The 21,198-nt window shown below is 38.1% G+C and overlaps 1 protein-coding gene across 1 annotated transcript in view; it reads left to right on the top strand.

Annotated features, from left to right (window-relative positions):
- Positions 1 to 21,170, top strand: part of LOC107718842 (stromal membrane-associated protein 1-like) — a gene marked incomplete at its 5' end in the record, with an annotated part of 74,716 nt that extends 53,546 nt beyond the window's left edge. The window contains 4 exons of the mRNA XM_016526085.1: positions 513 to 640; positions 13,380 to 13,605; positions 14,199 to 14,515; positions 20,365 to 21,170. Of these exons, the coding sequence (XP_016381571.1) occupies positions 513 to 640; positions 13,380 to 13,605; positions 14,199 to 14,515; positions 20,365 to 20,499 (806 nt within the window). The remainder of the gene's footprint in view (positions 1 to 512; positions 641 to 13,379; positions 13,606 to 14,198; positions 14,516 to 20,364) is intronic.
- Positions 21,171 to 21,198: the final 28 nt, after the last annotated feature.

The following is a 21,198-nucleotide window of genomic DNA, read 5'->3' as shown; positions in this document are numbered from 1 at the left end:
CAGTATTTATATCGGTTTTTTTCCCTCTGATGCCCCGCGATGTCTGAACTGTCCTGAGCGCATCCTGAGCGCGTTCGCGTCTTCTTCTTCAGCCGGCGCATGACGCGTCTTCTTCTTCTTGCTTTACGGCAGATCGCAGACTTATAAGTGCATTACCTCCACCTATCTCTCAAATGTACCATTAACACTCCTAATTGAGATTGTAGATAGAGTGTCACCTACATCTTGCATGCCCTTGGGGTAAGCAGATAAACATCAAATTTTCATTTTTGGGTGAACTATCCCTTTAAAGTGTGCTTTTGCAGTGATCTTCAAAACCGTTGACACTGTTTTATGTTATGTAAGGCAAAGATATATGTAGATATTCAAGTGTGACTCTAAACACTTTCTGGTCACATTATTTGTTTAACTTTGGTGTGAAACCAATAAAAATACACAGTGACTGTTACTCTATGTAATGCATTTGACACTTTGTCCATGTCTGTAATGACATTTGGTTCTCTCTCGCTCAGATGCACCCACAGCCAGCTCTGCCAGCAGCGGGGCGGGAACAAGCAGTGCAGCTCCAATCAGTGACGACTTAGACATATTTGGACCAATGGTATCCAACCCTCTGCCCTCAAACACCAACACAAACCAGGTACACGAGTCCACTAATGCAAACATCAATAGCCAGTTGCGCGCGTGTGTGTGTGTGTGCGCACTGTTTTGGGTGGTTTACGGGGACACAAATTTGTATAATGATATGGGTATGACAGAGGTATTACAATGTGAAGGTGGTTTATGAGGACACTGCCCATGTCCCCATAATTCAAAAGGCTTAAAAAAAAACATACTAAATGTTTTTTGTTTTTTTGAAAATCTAAAAATGCACAGAGTTTTCTGTAAGGCGTAGGTTTAGGTGTAAGGCGATAGAAAATACAGTTTGTACTGTATAAAAACCATTACGCCTATGGAGAGTCCCCATAAACCACCAATACCAGTGTGTGTGTGTGTGTGTGTTCGTAACTCAAAATACCTGCTCTATCCTGTTGTCATGTCAGTCACACTATTTTCTCAGTGCTGGGTAGTTGACATTGACAGACAGTGTACTGCAGTGTGACTTGCTATATGTGTTTTTTCTGTTATATTAGAGATATTATGCTATCGTTCAAAAGTTTGAGGTCAGAAAGATTTTTTTAAGGAAATTAATTTCTTTATTGAGCAAGGATGCATTAAATTTATCAAAAGTGACAGGTTTCCATTTCAAATAATTGCTGTTTTTTATACGTCCTATTCATCAAAGATTCCTTGGGAAAAAAAGTATTACAGTTTCCACAAAAATATTAAGCACACAACATTTTTAATATGAAGAACATGGATGATAATAATAAATGTTTCCTGAGCATCAAATCAGCATATTAGAATTTCTGAAGGATCATATGGCACTGAAGACTGGAGTAATGATTGCTGAAAATTCAGCTTTGCCATCACAGGAATAAATAACTTTATATATTTTTTTAAATATATATTTGTGTTTTATATATTCATATTTATTTTAACACAATATCATGATCTTCAGTCATGAAGTCAATGTCAGTGCTGTGTCAGCAACGCACAAACCACCTGAACTCTTTTGGTACATTTAGTAATTTGTCATGGCATGTGGTAGTTAAGGCTAAGCAGACCTTCATAGACCGGTGCGCCTCATTTGTAAAGGATTGGAGGTACGAGTTAAACAAGAAGCATTCTTTTTCTTAGGTCACAAAACGTGTCTGTTCCTGCCTGCCCTCATTCAGTCTGAAATCAACTGACTAAGAGAGACAAAGAAAAGGTCAAACCCAATTGTTTTAATTTCCTCCGCAAACAACATGATTACATTTTGCCTGTCTAGTTGCGGCTGACAGAATTGATTTGCAGGGTCTCCCTGGCCAAAGGATGCAGCATGAATAATGAGGGTTATTAGCATTTATTACGGCCCTTCACTAAGGAGAGTGAAGAGGAGAGATGTTTAATAATGTCAAGAGAAAAGGAATAAAAACAGAATAATGTTAAGAGGAGACAGAGAAGTTTGGCAAATACACGATGTATCTTCAAGATTTGTTTTTGTTGGCTGATGTTGTGCATTTAATTGTACATCTGCATTTTCCTTATTTTTACATTTGAGTGACTTTTGCCATCATCTAATGCTCACTTAATGTTTATTTATACACATTAATAATTTAATAACACTGTTAAATGTAGTCTTCAGCAGATCTCAAAATGAATATAAATTTTTTATATGCCCAAATTCAACAATTCATTTTAGTTTTTAGTGTTACATTTTTCAAATATTTAGATAAAATGATCTTGCACTTTAGTATTGGACATTTTATTTGGTGTAGGGCGATAAGTGACCTAGATACTGTGTAGATGGACATTGGGCTAAAAAACGTTGATAACCACTGAATTACACTCTTACAGCCAATCAGGACGCTGGAGGATCTCAGCATGAATAGCAATTTGTCTTTGTGGAAGCTCGTCTTCACCTCTGGGATCCACACTCACTAACCCCACACTGTCTCTACTTTCACCTTTTCTCCCTCGATAGACCTTAGTCAGGGTAGCGCCATATGTAATTTTTGACAGGAATGAAAACGAGGCTGTGAGGGACAGAAGTACAGTGTGTTCAAAAGATCTTACTGTTGTTTAACAACATACCGATTGTTCAGCTGACTAAACAAAAACTCTATAAAACAGTTTTGAAAGTTGTGAGTTTTGAAAAATAAATATTACATAAGCATTATACAGCGCATGTCTTTGTAAAGTCTATCCTTCACAGCCTCGTTTTTCAATATGGCGTCTACCCTGACTAAGGTCCATTCCCATCCTTCTTTCACACCTGTTTTGACCATCGTTCTCAGAATGGCTTGAGCAGGATTGTCTTTTTGATCTTAGAAGCCTGAACCTGTGCTGAAGCCAGAAAAGTCGCTTGACAAAAAGCTTTTTCCCCACTTGAATCAATGTTTTATTGAGAGGTGTGTAGAGCCACTGGACTGACTTGGACTTCTCGAATAATTGATGTCGTCCTACTCTGCTCTGGCCAAGTGGAAATCAGCCCTTCCTACACATTCTGCATTCTCATGGGATGCTAATAAAGGATAAAGAGGAGCTAAAGATAGATCACTTGAGAATAGTAAGCGAATACTCAGGGCTTTACAAAGCATTCAGTCTCAACATCATGCTGTCAATCTCTGCTCTTATTCTCCAGATGAATCGAGCGGCGGTGGGGGTCTGATGAGGGAGGATTTGGTTGATTCTTGTTTGTTGTGTTTTTTAGAGTCTTTGTGTGGAAGATGTGTCTGAAAGAGCCGCACATTGGCTCTTTAAAGGATTTGGAGGCTTTTCGCATATCTGAAGATGTGTCACTTATCGGAATTGGATTTCTTATGTATGTGAATGAGGATTTGTTTTTCTCCGAACAGTGATTTTCGGAAGCAAGAGTGCCTGCAGGAAGTGCACAGAGAAGCCTGACCTTGCCTCCATTTTAAAATGATAAAAATTAACTTGAACTAAAATGAAAACTGAAAATATAAAAATAAGTTCAATTCAAAATATTAAGGAATGCAATAATAGTATATAAATAACACTGTTCCATATCAGCCCAACTCCAACCCATCATTCACATATGCACATTCACTCTCGTGGTGTTTGATATAAATAATTTTATAATTATGATTTTAATATTAATTTTAGGTTGTAGACATGCATAATGAGTTGAACACCCAGAATGATGCAACAGCAATAAGCAAGCAATCGGTACACACTTTTTGGAGTGGATGGGAAATTAATGCAAGATGATGTGTATGCTGAATGTATGCTGATTTTTTTCCCTTCATGTGGAAACAAGCAGGAGATCGCTGATTGGTTGGCATTAGGGCCTGAATCAGGGCGCTCGCAGTCCTCCCTAAGCCTAAGGGGAGAGAAAGATGAGAGCGTGAGAGACAGTTGGAGTCTTTGACGAGAAACCGCCAGGCTTCCGTATTCTCCATTCCTTCAGTGTGACTCCAGCCGGTGCATGTTAATCTGTCCTCACACTTCCTCTTTTCACATCTCATCTACTGCCAGCTTTTATATCAGCCCCTGAGACATCACACGCAGTCTCCTCCGCAGGACATCCCCCTCCCTGCAGTTTCTATATGATTGCACAACCGCTAGCCAGTTCTGGTATCCCATGATGCTCAGTTAGCAGCCAATCCCTCCCCATTATTGACATCCTGACCAGCCTGTTTCTCTCCAGCTCCCTAATCAAGCTGTCTGCGCACATAAGGGCTGTGAGAATATCAACATCAACATTTCATGAGCGTTGTGGAGGCAGAACGTCTCTGCTCATTTGCATCATGATCATTCGCATATTAGACACATGATGTTTATCACTGTTGTGGGTTTGTCAATTAAGAAGTTGGTTGCACATTATAATACGGTTCCATTAGTTAACATTAGTTAATGCATTAACTGACATTAACAATAAGCAGTACATTTGTTACACTGTTTAATAATCTTTTTTTAATGCTAAAAATACAACAGCTCATCGTTCGTTCACATTGTCTCAGGTTCATTGATTAATATTAACAGATACAGTATATTATATTTTAATAATGTGTTCCAGGTTTTCATTGATTAATAAAGGGTTTAGGAGTATTTTTATTTTTAGCCAATAACTCATACTAAAAGAGCTGGTTTTAAGATTGAATAAACCAAAAAAAACAATGGTTTTAAATGCTAGAAGTGAATTCAGGCATCACAACATTATAATGTAAAGCAAGAAAAATGTAATATTCATTTTGACATATGCTAAGGATTTAAGAGTGTTATTTAAATTATTATCGTTTTTAAAGATTAATTTAAATCTAAATGTAAAACTAAAAATAAAATAACCAATATCAGCCTGTACCAATAAAAGATTAAAAAAAAAACATACTACACTGAAAAATAAAAAAAGCTTCATGTAGGATTTATTTCGAAACAATTTTCACTCCGAAATTGCTAATAAACTTCACAATAATTACAAAAAAAGGCAATTAACACACAAACCTGAGAAAAAGTATTAAGTAGAAAGACTGAAGTTTTATTTTTTTTTGTAAAACATACTGTTTTATGTACAGCTTTTTTTTTTAAATCCTTTTTTTACAGTGTTTATGACATTAACTATATGGTTCCAATATATCTCATGCCCCTACCGTGACATGATTTGACCCAAAAATCACACATCTCTCCACTTCCATATCTTGCAGATGATCCTCTTAGCATTTAGCTGCTTATTATCCTCTTAAAATGAAGATTCTGCTGTATTACAGGGTTGTTTGAATTCTCTAAACCTCTTCCTGCTCACATTGATGCAGTCTACCAGACTAGGTCATGTAATTGCAGAAAGGTTTGCTTTACTTAAGTAATTTTGCTTGGTACCATCTGTCAGCTGTTTTCCTGCAATAGTCTCGCCCCAGAATCTGCAGCACACAGGATGTATAGTGTGCTGACTCACTAATGAATCATTCAGCTGTTTAAGAGGCATATCTCATCAAAACCCACCGTCGGCCCTTTAAGAGCACAACTATTGATCTGCCCGTGTTCTTTGAGCTCTGTGGGCCCTCACGCTCAACATATGGGCATGCCATGCACCACACATTCAGCACTGCATGGGTGCAGCACAGTGGAAAACCACATTGAGCCTTTCAGAGTGCATGTGGGTACATACGCTGTATCTACACTCTCTAGAGCTGCAGTGTAGGCAGTCTCAGTGTTTCATGTGAGTGTTTTAAGCACAGATGGTTTCTCAGTAGGACTTATGCCTAATGAAAGCTGAGCTAGTTCAGTGTGTACACCTCTACAAAGAGAAAAGGCTCTGCGTTGGCCGGTGTGCTGCAGGGCGACTGCTTTATCCAGGTTTTTAATTCAGACTTTGCTGCTAAACAATGTTGTCACTTTGTTTTATGGTTTTGAGACTAAGATAGAAACCGTATATGTTTATGGAAAATAATAGTATTTGGGATATTAGGCTCAAACTGCAGGCAAAAGTGGGCCAAATTATTATTATTTTTTTTCTTTTTGACACAGAATTTTTTAAGATTCTGTGTTGGGCCACTTCCATATGTGGCACTAAATCAGATACAGGTCAGATGGTTTGCAATGTGACCTCAGTCTGAACAGTCATATTAAAATTCATTTTTCTTTTATGTAACTCTAGATTGACATTCATCACAATTTTGCGCTGACAGGAGGCACTTCAAAGATTTTAAATACTAGTTGTAATACTTGTAAGACAGCTGTGACGGTAGTCAGTGGAGGGATGTTGACCTGATATTTATGATGCAGTGTGTTTTGAAAATTCTACTCTTAGGGATTATTTATTAATTTATTTATTTGTTTTATTTTTTTCCCATGCAGTGCATTTTATAAAAATGCTGCTGCTTGGGGCTTTATTAATTAAGTCATTTATTTGTTTTATATTATTTCGTGCATGCAATGGGTTTTAGAAATTCTGCTCTTTGGGCTTCATTAATTTTTATTTTATTTTTTTATTTTTTTTAATTCAGTGTTTTTTTTTTGTGGAAATTCTGCTCTTCAGGCTATTCAGAGTTGTACATTTTGCATTGCCATTCTCATTGCCAGTGTTGTATTTTAATGTCTGCTGTCTGGGAAGTGACTCACTGGCAAGACGTATCATCTGGGTTGAGGGCTATTACTGCCACCGGTGGCAGAATGTGCGTGTGTTTGTGTATGGAGTGTTAACATTACGGGATTCTGTGATCCAAAGGCTTCTGTTTCCACTCTTGTTCCGTCCCATGTTTGTCCCTGTTGTTAGTCTAATCACCATGTACTTGTATATGCCTCCGTCCTCTGCATCTGATTAGAACAACACACTCACTGACGTGAGTGAGCAAGGGTACACGGAGGTCTAAAGTACCATTAGCATGGATAAAAATGCTTTTTTTCAGCCAGATGGCTTAGTTGCGTCATCATCTAGCAGGTACTAATGGGGCCATGCTAACCAGCATCCCTTGGTCCCATGCCTGCCCTATTCATGAAACCTTTAGAAACCGTCATATTATACTATCCCAAGGTCATAGACAACATTACAGATACAGACAAGTGCATGAATGGTCGGTTCTTATGAAGGACTGCCCCGAGGAACCGAGGATTAACTTATTTCACGCTCCAGCCCCACACAATGCGAATTCACACATTGCCAGCTCTACCTTAAAGCCAAACATCCAATCCATTCGCACATCTCGGGAAAAGGTGAGGCCGTCGCTTGTGACCACATGCAAATTGTTGGGATATTTAAAGAACACTTATGCATATTTTAGGATTCAGGGACAGTAAAGCATCAAGTGTATTAATTTTTCTCTTTACCAGACGGAGTAAGCTGGCCTTAATTGGTCTTGCTTTTTTCACATTTATAGTGTGTGTATGTATGCGTGTTCTTACTTTTCCAGGACAGCTCATTTTCTTAAAAGTATTCTAGAGGCAGAACGTCCTTGGGTATGCAAGCATGGCATCGGATGTTACGACTAGGGTCAGAATGCCATCAGGTTTTATTCTCAGGTTTGTCAGGGGAAAATGTAGCTGAATTATTATTAGATGGAATTAGCTGGAATTAATTTCCTTTTGATGAATGCCTCTTTTTGTAGCTGTCAATTTATTAACTTATATATGAGTTATATTAATAAATGTGATTTTAATTTCATGTAAAATTAATTCATTAAAATGTTTAATACATTGGCAGCCATTTTTCGCACATATGACCCAGAAAATAACATCCATTTTTAGTAGAATCGCAGGAAGCACTTAAACACTGAAATGGTAAATTAGTGTCATAGTGGCCTTGAATACTTAAGGTATTTTTGGTCATGTGTGGAGAAGAAAGTGAAATCATGCTCTGTTACAGTATGTGGGAATGTGATCTGCACTTAATGGCACTATGACTGAAGTCTAGACCAGCAGAGTATCGATCACGGCCGAAGTGAGGCAGTGGATACATTACAGAAGGCTGACTGGAAGCATATAGGTCAGAGTGCTAATGCAGGCTCAGATTTCTTCATCTTCTATCTGTAACCACTGCTAACTCACACAGTTAACTGATCCCAGAGCAGCACCGCAGGGATGCGCTTCTTCAGAAAGTCTGCTGGACCAGTGCAGGTCATGAACGCAATACCACCAGAGCATCTCTGCAGCCTGCGGCTGATGGTATGGTTGTTTGTAAGGAAATTCACAGTTTGTTTAAGGCATACTAAGGCAACTACTTTCACACCTACATGATGTATTATGAGTAACCTGTCTTTTTTACTTAATGTGATATTTAGATTTTGTAATAGTTTTGTGACTGTGATTTTTTTTTGTGCAAATAGTTTATGTATTCGTTTATTTCCCCCTTCATATTGTTGATTGTGTAGCTGTGTATTCCCCAGATGGCCTCGTGTCTCATCCGCTCTTTCCTGCTGACTGATCCTCAGACTCTGAGCTGCAGTGGGACCTTGGCAGGGTGGCACTGCCAGACTCTGCTCTGGCACATACCCAGCATGCACCCACTGCTGCGAACAACCGTCTTCACCAAATCCAACCTAACACATTTGTGATTTTGGGGCACTTCTGTTCTTTAGTTTTTTCTCTTCTTTTTTTTGTGCTTGGGTTTTTCTGGTTTCCCAGGCAGAAGGGGGCTGTGGGGGAAACTGGATTAGCCCAGCCCACAGCACCACCAGAGTGCTAATTATCTGTGTGGGGCTGCTAATCAGACAAAGCCTACTCTGTTGCACATAAAATCTCTCTCTCTCTCTCTCTCTCTCTCTCTCTCTCTTTCTCTCTGTGGGTATGGGGGAGTGAGTGAATTGTGTTTGGGGGTGGGTAAAGCTAGAATATGCATGGTGCTCCGTGAATGTCACAGTGAAATACAGGCTGCACTGTGTGTTTGTATGGCGCGTGTGTGTTTCTGTGCTAATGTGGGGGTGGGAAAGATCAAATATTCATTGGTTTGGTGCCACACTGATTGTGGTGAATGAGAAGGAGAAAGTTTATTAGGAGAGTTTGTCCGAAATTGCATATAGATAGATAGATAGATAGATAGATAATTATTATACATCTATCGGTTTGTCTTTCTACCTATTCAGCCATTGATCTGTCTATCATTCCATCAGTCTGTCTATCTATCTATCTATCTATCTATCTATCGTGTTCTATCTCTTTATCGCTTTATCATTCTATTTGTAGTTCCCTGTTCATTCTATCTGTCTATCATTCTGTTATTCATTTTGTCTGTCGTTCTGTCTGTTGTTCATTCTATCTGTCTGTCATTCTGTCTTTTGTTTGTTCTATCTGTTGTTGTTCTGTCTGTCTATCTATCATTCTATTTATCGATCTCTCGTTCTCTCCATCCATTCGGTACATCATTCTATCCGTCATTCTATCTCTCCATCTTTAAACTATAGATGTGTACATGTGTGCACAAAAGTTGTCTCTCCCTCTCATTCATGGAGCATAGAGAAAAATATCTGTTCCTGTCCCTGAATTATGGAGTGTAGGTGTCCTGGCCTCCCCCTCCTCATCTATTTTTAATTCTAATAGCATTTCCTGTGTCCCTCTGTGGACTCCCATATGGATACCTTCAAATGTCACTCATATTACAAATAGAGATAAGGGCTTATGTCATCTCTTTTTCATAATGCGGCCCGAAAAAAGGCTCCCTCCTGCCAAGTATGTTCTTGCTAGTTGCTGGGGTCTTGAGACTAGCTGTCAAGAGTTTGTGTGATTTCTTTGTTCCTCGCCTCTTTTCTCTCATGCATATCAAAGGCTGAACCCATTATAGGCTGTAGCACACAGTTGTGTTAGCATCAGCCTTCACAGGTTAATCATTCCGAGGGGTTTGCGTATCAGATGTGCGAGGCGGTGTTTGGCTTATCGCGCTGCAGTGCTGTTCACCCGCGTTCAGCTCGGCTCGCTTCTTATCAGATGCGCGACTGCCGCTGCAGCAGCTGGAGGTGTTACTCCTGCATGCCTAAGCACAGAGCTGCATATCGTCGGCCCATCTAAATAGGAAGAGAGCGTCCACATGTGTCCCTGCCAACCTCCACCCCGTCCTCCCAACCCTGCCTTTTTGTCTCTGATTACTGTGGAACATTTCCGTTCCTGGAGCTCCAGGACACTGATGGATAGACAGCGGGAGAGCGGAGACGGTCTCTGAATCATGCTCTTTTAGTTTAGTTTTATTTATGAGCTCATGTCAGGCACGTACTTCAGCAGTGAACTTCAGAGAATGGCCTGTTCGATATCTGCCATCTGAGTAAGCATGTTTGCCACTTAATGATACTAGAGTGGGAAGATTTTTGTGGGGAAAATCGATTGATACACTTATCTATTTGTTTTCGCTCGATTTGAATTCAAATGATGTGGCACATTCTCCCCTCTGTTTTCACTTCCTCTCTGCTTTTCTCTTTCTCCCTCTATAGAGGGTGAAACGTTATAATTAGCTCTAGTACTTTCTTTCCTGTGTAAACTTGTTTCCTGTTAAAATATAAAGTTTGAGTCAGACTTTTTTTCATAGACAATTGCTTTTACTTTGTCATAGCCATGAGCATAATTTGCTATTTGCTATTCTAGTCAGAATCAGATGGTATTGCAGTATATTTAAATAATGTACAATAATACCGATATGTTTTTAATTGTATTTGTGACTCTGCACCACAAAACCAGTCATAAGGGTACATTTTTTTTAAAATTGAGATTTATAGATCACCTGAAAGCTGAATAAATAAGCTTTCCATTGATGTATGGTTTGTTATGATAGGACAATATTTGGTCGAGATACAACTATTTGAAAATCTGGAATCTGAGGGTGCAAAAAATCTAAATATTGAGAAAATTGCCTTTAAAGTTGTCCAAATGAAGTTCTTAGCAATGCATATTACTAATCAAAAATTAAGTTTTGATATATTTATGGCAGGGAATTTACAAAATATCCTCATGGAACATGATCTTTACTTAATATCCTAATGAATTTTGGCATATAAGAAAAATTTATAATTTTGACCCATGCAATGTATTTTTGGCTATTGCTACAAATTTACCCATGCTACTTATGACTGGTTTTGTGGTCCAGGGTCACATTTATATATTGTATTTTTATTGACAATTTATATTTACATTTGTGTGTGTGTTTGTATGTGTACATATATATATATATACAGTGGGTACGGAAAGTATTTATTTTATTTATTAAACATTATAGTAAAAGCTTCTTTCTGTTTTAATATAATTTAAAATGTAATTTTTTTCCACTGATGGGAAAGCTGACATTTTAAGCAGCCATTATTCCAGTTTTCAGTGTCACATGATCCTTCAGAAATCATTCTGCTTATTTGCTGCTCAGAAAAAAATGTCTTACTATTATCAGTGTTGAAGTTTTTCTGCTTAATGAACTTGTTGAAACCATGATACTTTTTAGGTTTCTTTATTGGAAAGTGCATTTATTTCAAATAAAAAAATCTTTTGTATCATAAATATCATTTTTGGTCAATGTAATGCAGTCAATGTAATGCATCCCTTCTGAATACATTTTTATTTCTTAAAAAAACAACAAAAAAAACTTTCTGACCTTAAGCATTTAAATGAAGTGCATTTACAACAAAATTGTGTATATTTGTATATATATTTTCTGTAGCTGTAACATGTTCATTTTATCACTAGCTTATAAATACCCCCAAAGAGGACAAAGACACTAGGTTTCATGAGGTCCACCTGGCATGGCTAATATGTACTATAGTTGAAGCATGGTGTGCTGCCAGCCTATTGTCCTCAGTCCTGCTTATAATGGTGTGATGTCCTCATGATTCTTATTCACGGATAGACCGGAGCCTGTGCCAAACCTCAGCAAGACTCACCCAGCTCTCGCACATCACTGAACATGACCTTGGGCCACTGTTGAGTTTCTTCAGCCAGGTGCCACCAGAGTCAGCAAGTTACTTGTCACCATGCTGACTTTCCTGGAAATATGAACTATGATTTAGGCCTAGAACTTTCCCTCAATTTCGTATTGACGGACTTACTTTTGCAAGGGTAACCATGGCATCAGCCTTACCATCTGCAGCTTTGTGGCTGCTAGTCTTGCATCACATGACTGTAATTGAGTAAAAGGATGCAGGTGCTTTGACTGAACACAAACTGCCTCTTCCTGATTGTCTTCTCCATCGTCTGTTATTTGTGTGCGCTGTAAGTTTGTGTAAACGGTGAATTGTGTCTCCTCTTCCTGAGCTATTCATTCATCACAGCTGCAGTCTAATTAATGTCATTTCTCTGCATGAAGATCTGTGTGAAGATGTGTTTGTCTTCTCTCATCTGAGTTTATCCAGGATTGATATTTTTAACCAACTTTGATTTGATTATTTGCCTTTCCTTATATGAGATATGGCCACATTTACAATTGTTCTGTGAATTTTTGTGGGTCACTTTATCAGGAATATATGTGATTAAGCATTTAACGAGAGCGAAAGATTTCCCCACACAAATTTCGCTACAGGTTTGAGTGTTCAACGCAGCACATCCACGTGACTCAATTTTTGTTGTTATTACCGCACATTTACTTGTACTGTGGCAGCAACATAGTCCAGTTTTGATCAAGTTTAAACCAGCCTAAACTGGTTCGCTGATGAAGACGACAACTCCCATGATTCCACACTCAGTCACGGCGTCATCAAACTATGCCTTTGTTTCTTTGTTTATTTTGAATACACGCCCTCTAGCGGCGAAAATTACATATTGTGCCTTTAACTAGTCTAAACTCCTCTAAAGCCAGTCTAGGATGCCAAGATCTTTGATCATTAAAAAAACAAATTTCATAAGATTCTTAAATATTTAGAAAATGTTAATATTGAATTAATTTTGAAAGATTGTTATATTTAAAACATTAAATACAATTTATTTTTTATTTAAATTTTTTAACTGTCCTTTTAATAGTATTTTATTAACTTACTTAATTAACTTTTAATAGTATTTATGTTTTGAAATGTATTGTTTAAATAATTGATTTTAGAGTTTGCTGTTTTATTTTTAACTTTAGACAAAATAGTATATAATTTAACATGAACGTGAATATAGTGACTTTTTGTTTTGTTTTTTCTGTTAGTGTTATTTCCGTTATGAATGTTTCAGAGCTTTATCTGGTTGATTTGGCACAAGTTTCCTACCATTTAGACTGGAAGGTCTGTTGAGATACCTCATTTGGCTCACGATTTTAAGGCCCACAGATATATCCATGCACGTCTGTGATTGCTAATGAGTTTTATTGATATGTGAGGGAGTTATTGTGTCAAGCTGTATAAGCCGGTATTGAGAGTGTGTATGGCTTGAAGTCAACCATCTCCTCTGCTCTGCAGGTCAGTTCCAGTAAGGCAGCTGGGAGTGCTCAGGCCAACTCCGCCAGAGGGGCTGTGGCAGGTGCTACGGGCACAGGAAGTGCTGCTCCAGCACAGGGTGATCTGGACCTGTTCAGCGAAACCAGCGGGAGCAGCAAAGCAGAGGACTCGGCCAAGAAACCTCTCTCCAAGGACTCTATTCTCTCCTTGTATGGCTCCAGCACCGTCCCACAACAGCCTGCACAAGGTACATCCATCCCCCAGAGTCCCACTTTCTTATTCCTCAGAGAATGAGCGATCTGAGCGAGAAAATGCAGATCTATAAATGGCGCTATACATCCGGAGTCCATTTCTAATGGTGCTTTGGGAGTGTGTGTGTGTGTGTGTGTGTTTGAGTAAAAGAAAAAGCAAGCGAGGTTCTTGAGAAGCCCTGCTTTAATGGGGGTATCAATAATTCAAGCACTGCGTGTCTCAGCACTCTGATACTGCTGAACGTGGTTTAAAGCTGCCTGCTTCGCCTGCCCTACTCTTCAAAGAGGACATTTCCCAAAACCTCAGATGCTCCAAATGAAGGCACTGCCAATTCTTCACCATCAGGACGTGTTAGATGCCCCCTTTCATCCTGCGCACCTCTTCTGTCTCAAAGATCCATTTCCTCTGGGCTCGAGGCGAGGAACTGCACACATTAGCGCAGATATTGATCGCTCTCTGCCGTCTGTGATGTTTTGTGTGTCAGTGTCCTCTGGTCTGCTTCTTTTTTTGTCTCTTTGAACATATTGAACATGTCGTCGTGTGTAAATCATCTTATTTGTGTTTCTTTGTGTGTTTCTGCTCCCACAGCGACTGCGATGTTCATGGGCCCGTCTCAGATGCAGTTCCCTGTGCAGCCACAGGGGAACTTCCAGGCCTTCCCCGGGATGGGAGGAGCCATGCCCCCCACTACCATGATGGGGGCCGTCATGGGACAGGGTGGTGCTATGATGGGCCAGAATACAGGCATGATGGTTGGCATGACTATGCCTAACGGTTTCATGGGAAACGCACAACCAGGAGTGATGGGCTTGGCCCCTGGCATGATGGGACCTCAGGGCATGGTGCCCCCTCAAAACATGTATGCCATGCAGCCAGGTCAACAAGGACAGTGGAATATGGCACAGGTATGTTATATTTGGATTTGTGACTTGTAATGGTGCTGTAACCAATTTGCCACATATAAAATATTCCTTTAGTCACTGAAATAAGTCTCTTATGAAATCACACACATCTCTGTGACAGCTCTAGGCCTGTGAACGATATAAAGTGCACTTTAAAAACATCCTATGCTGTTATAAGTCTATGCAAGAAGTGTTTTGGTATATTTCGTTTGCTGAAATGCCTTTGAAGAGTGGGATTTTGGAGTTACTAAATTATATTATATTATACTATATTGTAATTTTATGTTAAATGTAAATGTTAGAGTTACCTTTTTAATTAAACCTTCATATTTGTATCTAAATGTATGAATATTATTGATTATTAATATAAATAAATATTCTATTATCATAGACATGATAATATATTAATATATCATTACATTAAATGTTTCGGGTCATTAAGACTTTTTTTTAAAGAGATTACTTTTAAGCCCCATTCACACCAAGAACGATAACTATAAAGATAAAGATATTGGCGTCCACAACAGTGGATGATATCGTCTGTTTATTCTTTATCGTTATAGCAGTGGTTAAGACTCTGCTATTCTTTCAAATTGAGAATGATTTTTAGAACTATATCTTTATCGTTATCTTTATAGTTATCATCCTTGGGGTGAACGGGCCTTTATTCAACAAAGAGGGCATTAAATCGGTCAAAAATGACAGTAAAGACATTTGTAATGTTAAAAAAAGATTTATATTTTCATTAAATTGTTGTTCTTTTTATTCAAGGAAGAATATATATATATATATATATATAAAGAAATCTTACTGACCCCAAATTTTTGAATGGTCGTGTATATTCTTAATAAATTTAGCAGTAAATAGGAAGTGCAGAAATATAAAATAGAAATTTTATATAGAAATATAAAATTAACTTTATATTGTATTATAAAGACAGGGCGATCAGGATGAATTAAATCTAATATTATACTGTGCTCTAGTGATATTTACCTTATGAAAAAGTCCTTATGAAACTAGAGTAAAGATATTGTATTTTTATGTTGGATTGGTAAATCGGTCCACTAGTAAGCTCTTAGAATGCAGATAACACCTAAACTAATCAACCATCTAGAGTCGATCACATTGGTAAACTGGAGTGTACGGCCTAAATAAGTGTTAGGTACATTGCAAGAAGGATCGAGTCTGTAAATTCTGACAGCTACAAGAACCCATTGTGGAGCAAACAATCAGGGAGCTGGCAAAAGAATGATCAATGTAATAATATCATGGCATAAATTATGTTGCAGGTGGAAAAAAGTGAACCTGAACAAATGTCCTAATTACTTACTGTTGATGATGGTACACTTAAGTCACAAACCAGAGGTCAAGAGCTGCAGGTTAGGTTCATAATGTTCCTCTAGGGAATGTATTTTTAACCAACCCTCCAGAATCTGCCATGAGTCAGAGATATAAAAGTAGACGTTCATCATCGGTGCAGCGTGCTGGCTGCAGTGGATCAGCATCGGCTTTTTATAGAGAGAACATCTATATCTGAAGCTATTACCATTCATCATATCCGATTCCAACAATGCATCTCCTGGTATCCACAAAGCTTTCCTTTTATTCAGATCAGATCTTTTCAAAACCATTTCGGTGGAAAGCGAGCTGTCACTTAAGGTCTCTTTCTGTCACTCTCAGCCTATAATCAGAGATTCATAATAAGGGTTTTTAAAATCCTCATCTAATCTGCTGTCACCTCCCATCTGCATGTGGCTCATTAAAGATGAGTGCTCAGTGACTCCGACCTCTCAACTTCTATCATCTCCCTGCCTCGCCCGTGACCCCCTGCGTATGAGGCTCAGAGCAGAGGGAGTCTGAGATTTCGGCCTCCGGGAGGTTAATTACACATCATAAATCAATACAGCATGCTTTACACTCAGATGGCCTTAATTAAAATCCCTCCCCACAATGCGAGCGTGTGCGCACGTCCTGAGTTATAGGCCTTCAGCAGCACATTTGTATTTTGAGAGACCGGCTGAGGAAAGAAATGCGTTTGCTTAATGGTTTTCTGGAGTGAGAGTAATTTTGCTGCGCGGTTCCTGGGAGGAGTGTTGTTTTTTTTCCGAGATGAATCTGACTTGAGATGTTTTTCTTCGTTACCCACCACATAGCGTCTCCCTATTTTCAGAAGGAGGACCGAGGAGAGCCAGTGCGCAGGGAGAAGAAGAATCATTAGTGTTTGATATTCACTCCTCTGAATAGCTGAGTACTGTTCTTGGAGTATTTACAAACACACACACTCTCCCGGCACACTTATTTCTCCATGCGTAAGGCAGTATTGTGTTGAGGAGGAAGCAGGTGTAATTACGAGATTGGCCAAATTTGTCCTGCTGTGCATTTGAGCACAGAAATGAAGTCAAGCTCCACAGCGGATCCTCCTGAGAATTTTAGATGGCAATTTTTTACATTTTTCCCTCTGACTGTCTCACTCTAGTCATACACTTCATGGCCTAAAGCGGTTTAGTCACCTTGTGAGACATCAGAGCACTCTAGGAGTTCACGGTGATGGATAACCTCCCTCACTGCCTCAGGATGGGGTTTAGTGCTTTGGAATTATAGAAGGCCAATGATAAGTGCCTGGATTGTGTATGTTGTAGTTTGCATTTCAGGATTGTATGGGAAAAGGCAAGTGCTACTCCTTCTTTATATTTAAATTGGCCGTTTTTCTTTTCTTTTGTAGCATATCAATATTTATTCCCATCAGTCCACTTATATACACTACTGGTCAAAAGTTTGGGATCAGTAAGACTTGTAATGTTTTTTAAAGAAATCTCTTGTGCTCATCAAGGCTGCATTTATTTGATCAAAAATACAGAAAAAAAACAGTAATCTTGCAAAATGTTAAAATAATGGTTTCTATATTAATATCCTTTAAAATATAATTTATTTCTGTGATGCAAAGCTGAATTTCCATCAGCCGTTACTCCAGTATAAAGTGTCACATGATTCTTAAGAAATCATTCTAATATGCTGATTTATTATTAGAATTATCAATGGTGTGCTGCCAATTTTTTGGGGGGGAAACTGCGATACTTTTTTCAGGATTCTTTGATGAATAAAAAGTTAAAAAGAACAGCATTTATTCAAAATATAATCTTTTCTAACAATATAAATCTTTGCTATCACTTCTTAACAATTTAACACATCCTTGCTGAATAAGTTTTAATTTCTTTCAAAAAAAGAAAGAATAAAAATGTACTGACCCCAATCAGCATATTAGAATGATTTCTGAAGATCATGTGACACTGAAGACTGGAGTAATTCAGCGCTGCATCACAGGAATAAATTAGATTTTAATGTATATTAAAATTGAAAAACTTTATTTTACATTGTAATAATATTTCACAATATTACATTTTTCCCTGTATTTTTGATCAAATAAATGCAGCCTTGATGAGCAGAAGAAAATCCTGTAAAAAAAAAACATAAAAAATCATTCTGATCTCAAACTTCTGAACTGTAGTGTATTTATTGAAAACTCCCAAAAACATTTCTATGCTCATTAGGGCTGCATTTATTTGATCAAAAATATAGTAAAAACATCATATTCAAAAAATATCTGTTTTAATGTAATGTAATTTATTCCTGTTTTGGCAAAGCTGAATTTCCATCAGTCATTGCTCCAGTTTTCAGTGTCACATTATCCTTCAGAAATCATTCTAACATGCTGATTTGGTGCTCAAGAAACACTTATTATTATTATTATTATTATTATTATTATCAACAGTTGTGGTAAATAATATTTTGTGGAAATGATGTTTTGTTTTTTTCAGGATTCTTTGAACAGAAAGTTCAAAAGAACAGCATTTATTTGAAATAGCAATCTTTTGTAACATCAAATGTCTTTACTATCACGTTTAAACAATTTAATGCATTGTTACTGAACGAAAGTATAAATTTTTTAATAATTCTCACATTTTGGAATGGTTGTGTAGTTAGTCTAAAAACAGTCATAATAAAATTTTTCATGACAATTTTACACATTTTTTAAGCAAGCAGTGTTGTGTGAAGTCTTTTATATGTAAATGAGCTCTTTTATGATTGGCTAGCCTCTGCATACTGGCACGCTTCACTGTTTCACTCATCAGATCAGACTGAGCTGCTGAATAGTGAATAAGCAGTTATGTAAACGTTAACATAACCTTGTTATAAACATTATGTAAACACCAACCATCTAGTCAATTAGTGAGGTCTGCTGTGTTTTAGCTGTTGGTTTTTTTTTCTTAAAAGTGGTGCTTCACAGGGAATGAATTTAGAGACTGAACGCAACTTCTCTAAGAGGTTTTTAGCATGCTGGCAGCTGACAGCGGTTTAGTGTGCTGTTAGACTGTCAGCATGGTTTAAGTCACCTCTCTACATTCATCCCCTCTAAAACACCAGCACTACCGCCAGCAGAGCGCCGCTTGTGTCACAGATCCACCGCATTCAACAACATATTTCAAGACGATTAATGTCAGACTTGTTGAACTGAGGATGTGCTGTGAACTGCGAAGTTTCTTTGTGAAGAGATTCGCTTTGTGTAATAAAGGATTGTAATAATTTTAGCCTCAGACAACCCACCGAATGGTCGATTATGTAGTTTTGTACATCCATTGTCAACATAGTGCATCAAACTCTTATTTCAAAGATAGAAAAATCCCGTCTTCCATTATATATCCCTTTTGACAGCTGGATAAAGATTGCACAAACTTTAGTTCCCAGAATTCAAGTTAATAATGAAAAATAAGGGGGCTGCTTATTTGAAACCATTAGTTTTTCTCTTTCTGTTGGCTATGAGCTGTAGAGACAGCGGTATAAATCAGACAGACGTGTCTGATGGGCTGCCCCACAGCCAGCGTACCCCACAGGACCCTCTCCTCTACGCCGCTCTGCTCTCAGGAAGAATACTGGTGGAAGTCAAGGGAAAAGAGTACAGGTATAGAAAATGAAATAAGAGGGGTGATGAGTTTAAAGATCAGAGGACAGCTTAGTAACCTGAAAAAAAGAAAAGAGGAAAAGGGAACATTGGAGGGAAAGGCCATCCACAGGTGAAATGACTGGTCAGATCTCTGGTCTGGTTGTGTGAAAACATGCTACTGTAGAAACTCCACAAAAGCAAATATATTTCTCTTTTAATACCAAAGCTCTGTTCCAAAACCTAGCAACCTTCATAGACAGCATCCCGTGACTAGTTTGAAGCCCTCTACATATAATTATTATTATTTATGTATATTAATTAAATAGTTACATTTGATTTCTGAAGGGTGAAGTGACACTGAAGACTGGAGTAATGGCTGCTGAAAGTTCAGCTTTGTCATCATATAAATAAATGACATTTTAAAATACATTAAAATAGAAAATAGTTATTTTAAATTGTAATGATATTTCACAATATTGTTGTTTTCACTGTATTTTTCATAAAATAAATGTGGGCTTAAAATACTTTTCAAAAATCGACCCCTTACTGACTCCAAACATTTGAATGGCAGTGTATATAATAAATATTTTTATTTCAATAAATGTTTAATTACATTTTTATTTAAAAAAATTTTTTATCAGAAAAATGTTTAAATTAATGAAATATCTATGATAATATTTAAGAATATTATTTCTCTCCCCTTAATGCATTCCACATGTGATGCTGGCTTAGAATTGAGCCAAATTGGGGTATTTTAGGAGACGGTACTTTTCATAAAAACCTTTTCTGTTTGTGGAGTGCCCATGATGCCTTAATGCTTTCTCTGTAGGTTTTGGACCATAGCTAATTATGCTAACAAGTCTTGTGTGTATAGATGTTTCACACTTCTCTCTCTCCCCATTGTCTTTTTCAGATTAACCAACAGATGTCTGGAATGAACCTGAACGCTTCTGGTGCTCCAGTGGCATTTGGGCCACCTGGTGCCCCCATGGGCGGCTGGGTGGCACCCCCCTCCGGTCAGACCCTCAGCACCCAGCTCTGGAAGTAAATGAATGAGGGAAGATGGGGGACAAGGGGCACCACATCCCTCCATCTCTCCTCTCCTCTCCTCCTCCACCACCACTTGCGCCCAGAGTTTTATTCATGTACTGTCATTTTTTTCCCCTTTCTCTTTCCAACCATTACTACTCTGGAGAGCATCGATTCAACCTGCCCTGTGTATTGATCAAGTGAGCGAGAGTATGAAGTGTAAGAGACTGGCAGCTTTGACCGTCTTATTTGCAATTATTTTTTTCTTCTTATATATATATATATATATATATGTTCGGGGGGTTCAAAATACATATCAGCTACAAGAAAGCTGCTGGACCAATTATATAGGCTTCTAATGTATCTTTACCAAATCAATAGTGAGTCATAGTATTTAAAAGACAGAGGTATGGCTATCATATTTGTGACTACCTCCTCCTTTTCCTATCTTCTGTAGCCCGATGTCCCAGAACCCTGTAGCAGATATTGTATAGACCCATGTAATGTATGTAATCATGAGATAGACGATCCCCTCGCCCCCTCTCTCCGGCCTCTCACCCCACTGCATCTGTGTAGCTCCATGACAAACTCCATCTTTACTGTGATGTTTTAATGTGTGCGTTACAGAGAAGCACAGTGAGTGAAAGACAAATAAACCTGGACGACTGTACAGCTGTGACGGCTAACGGGGGGAAAAAAGGGGGGGGTTGTGGGTCAA

Source organism: Sinocyclocheilus rhinocerous, unplaced genomic scaffold, assembly GCF_001515625.1.
Source record: "Sinocyclocheilus rhinocerous isolate Xijiao unplaced genomic scaffold, SAMN03320098_v1.1 scaffold3288, whole genome shotgun sequence".
Classification (NCBI taxonomy): Eukaryota; Metazoa; Chordata; class Actinopteri; order Cypriniformes; family Cyprinidae; genus Sinocyclocheilus; species Sinocyclocheilus rhinocerous.
This window is presented reverse-complemented; position numbering and strand designations above follow the sequence as displayed.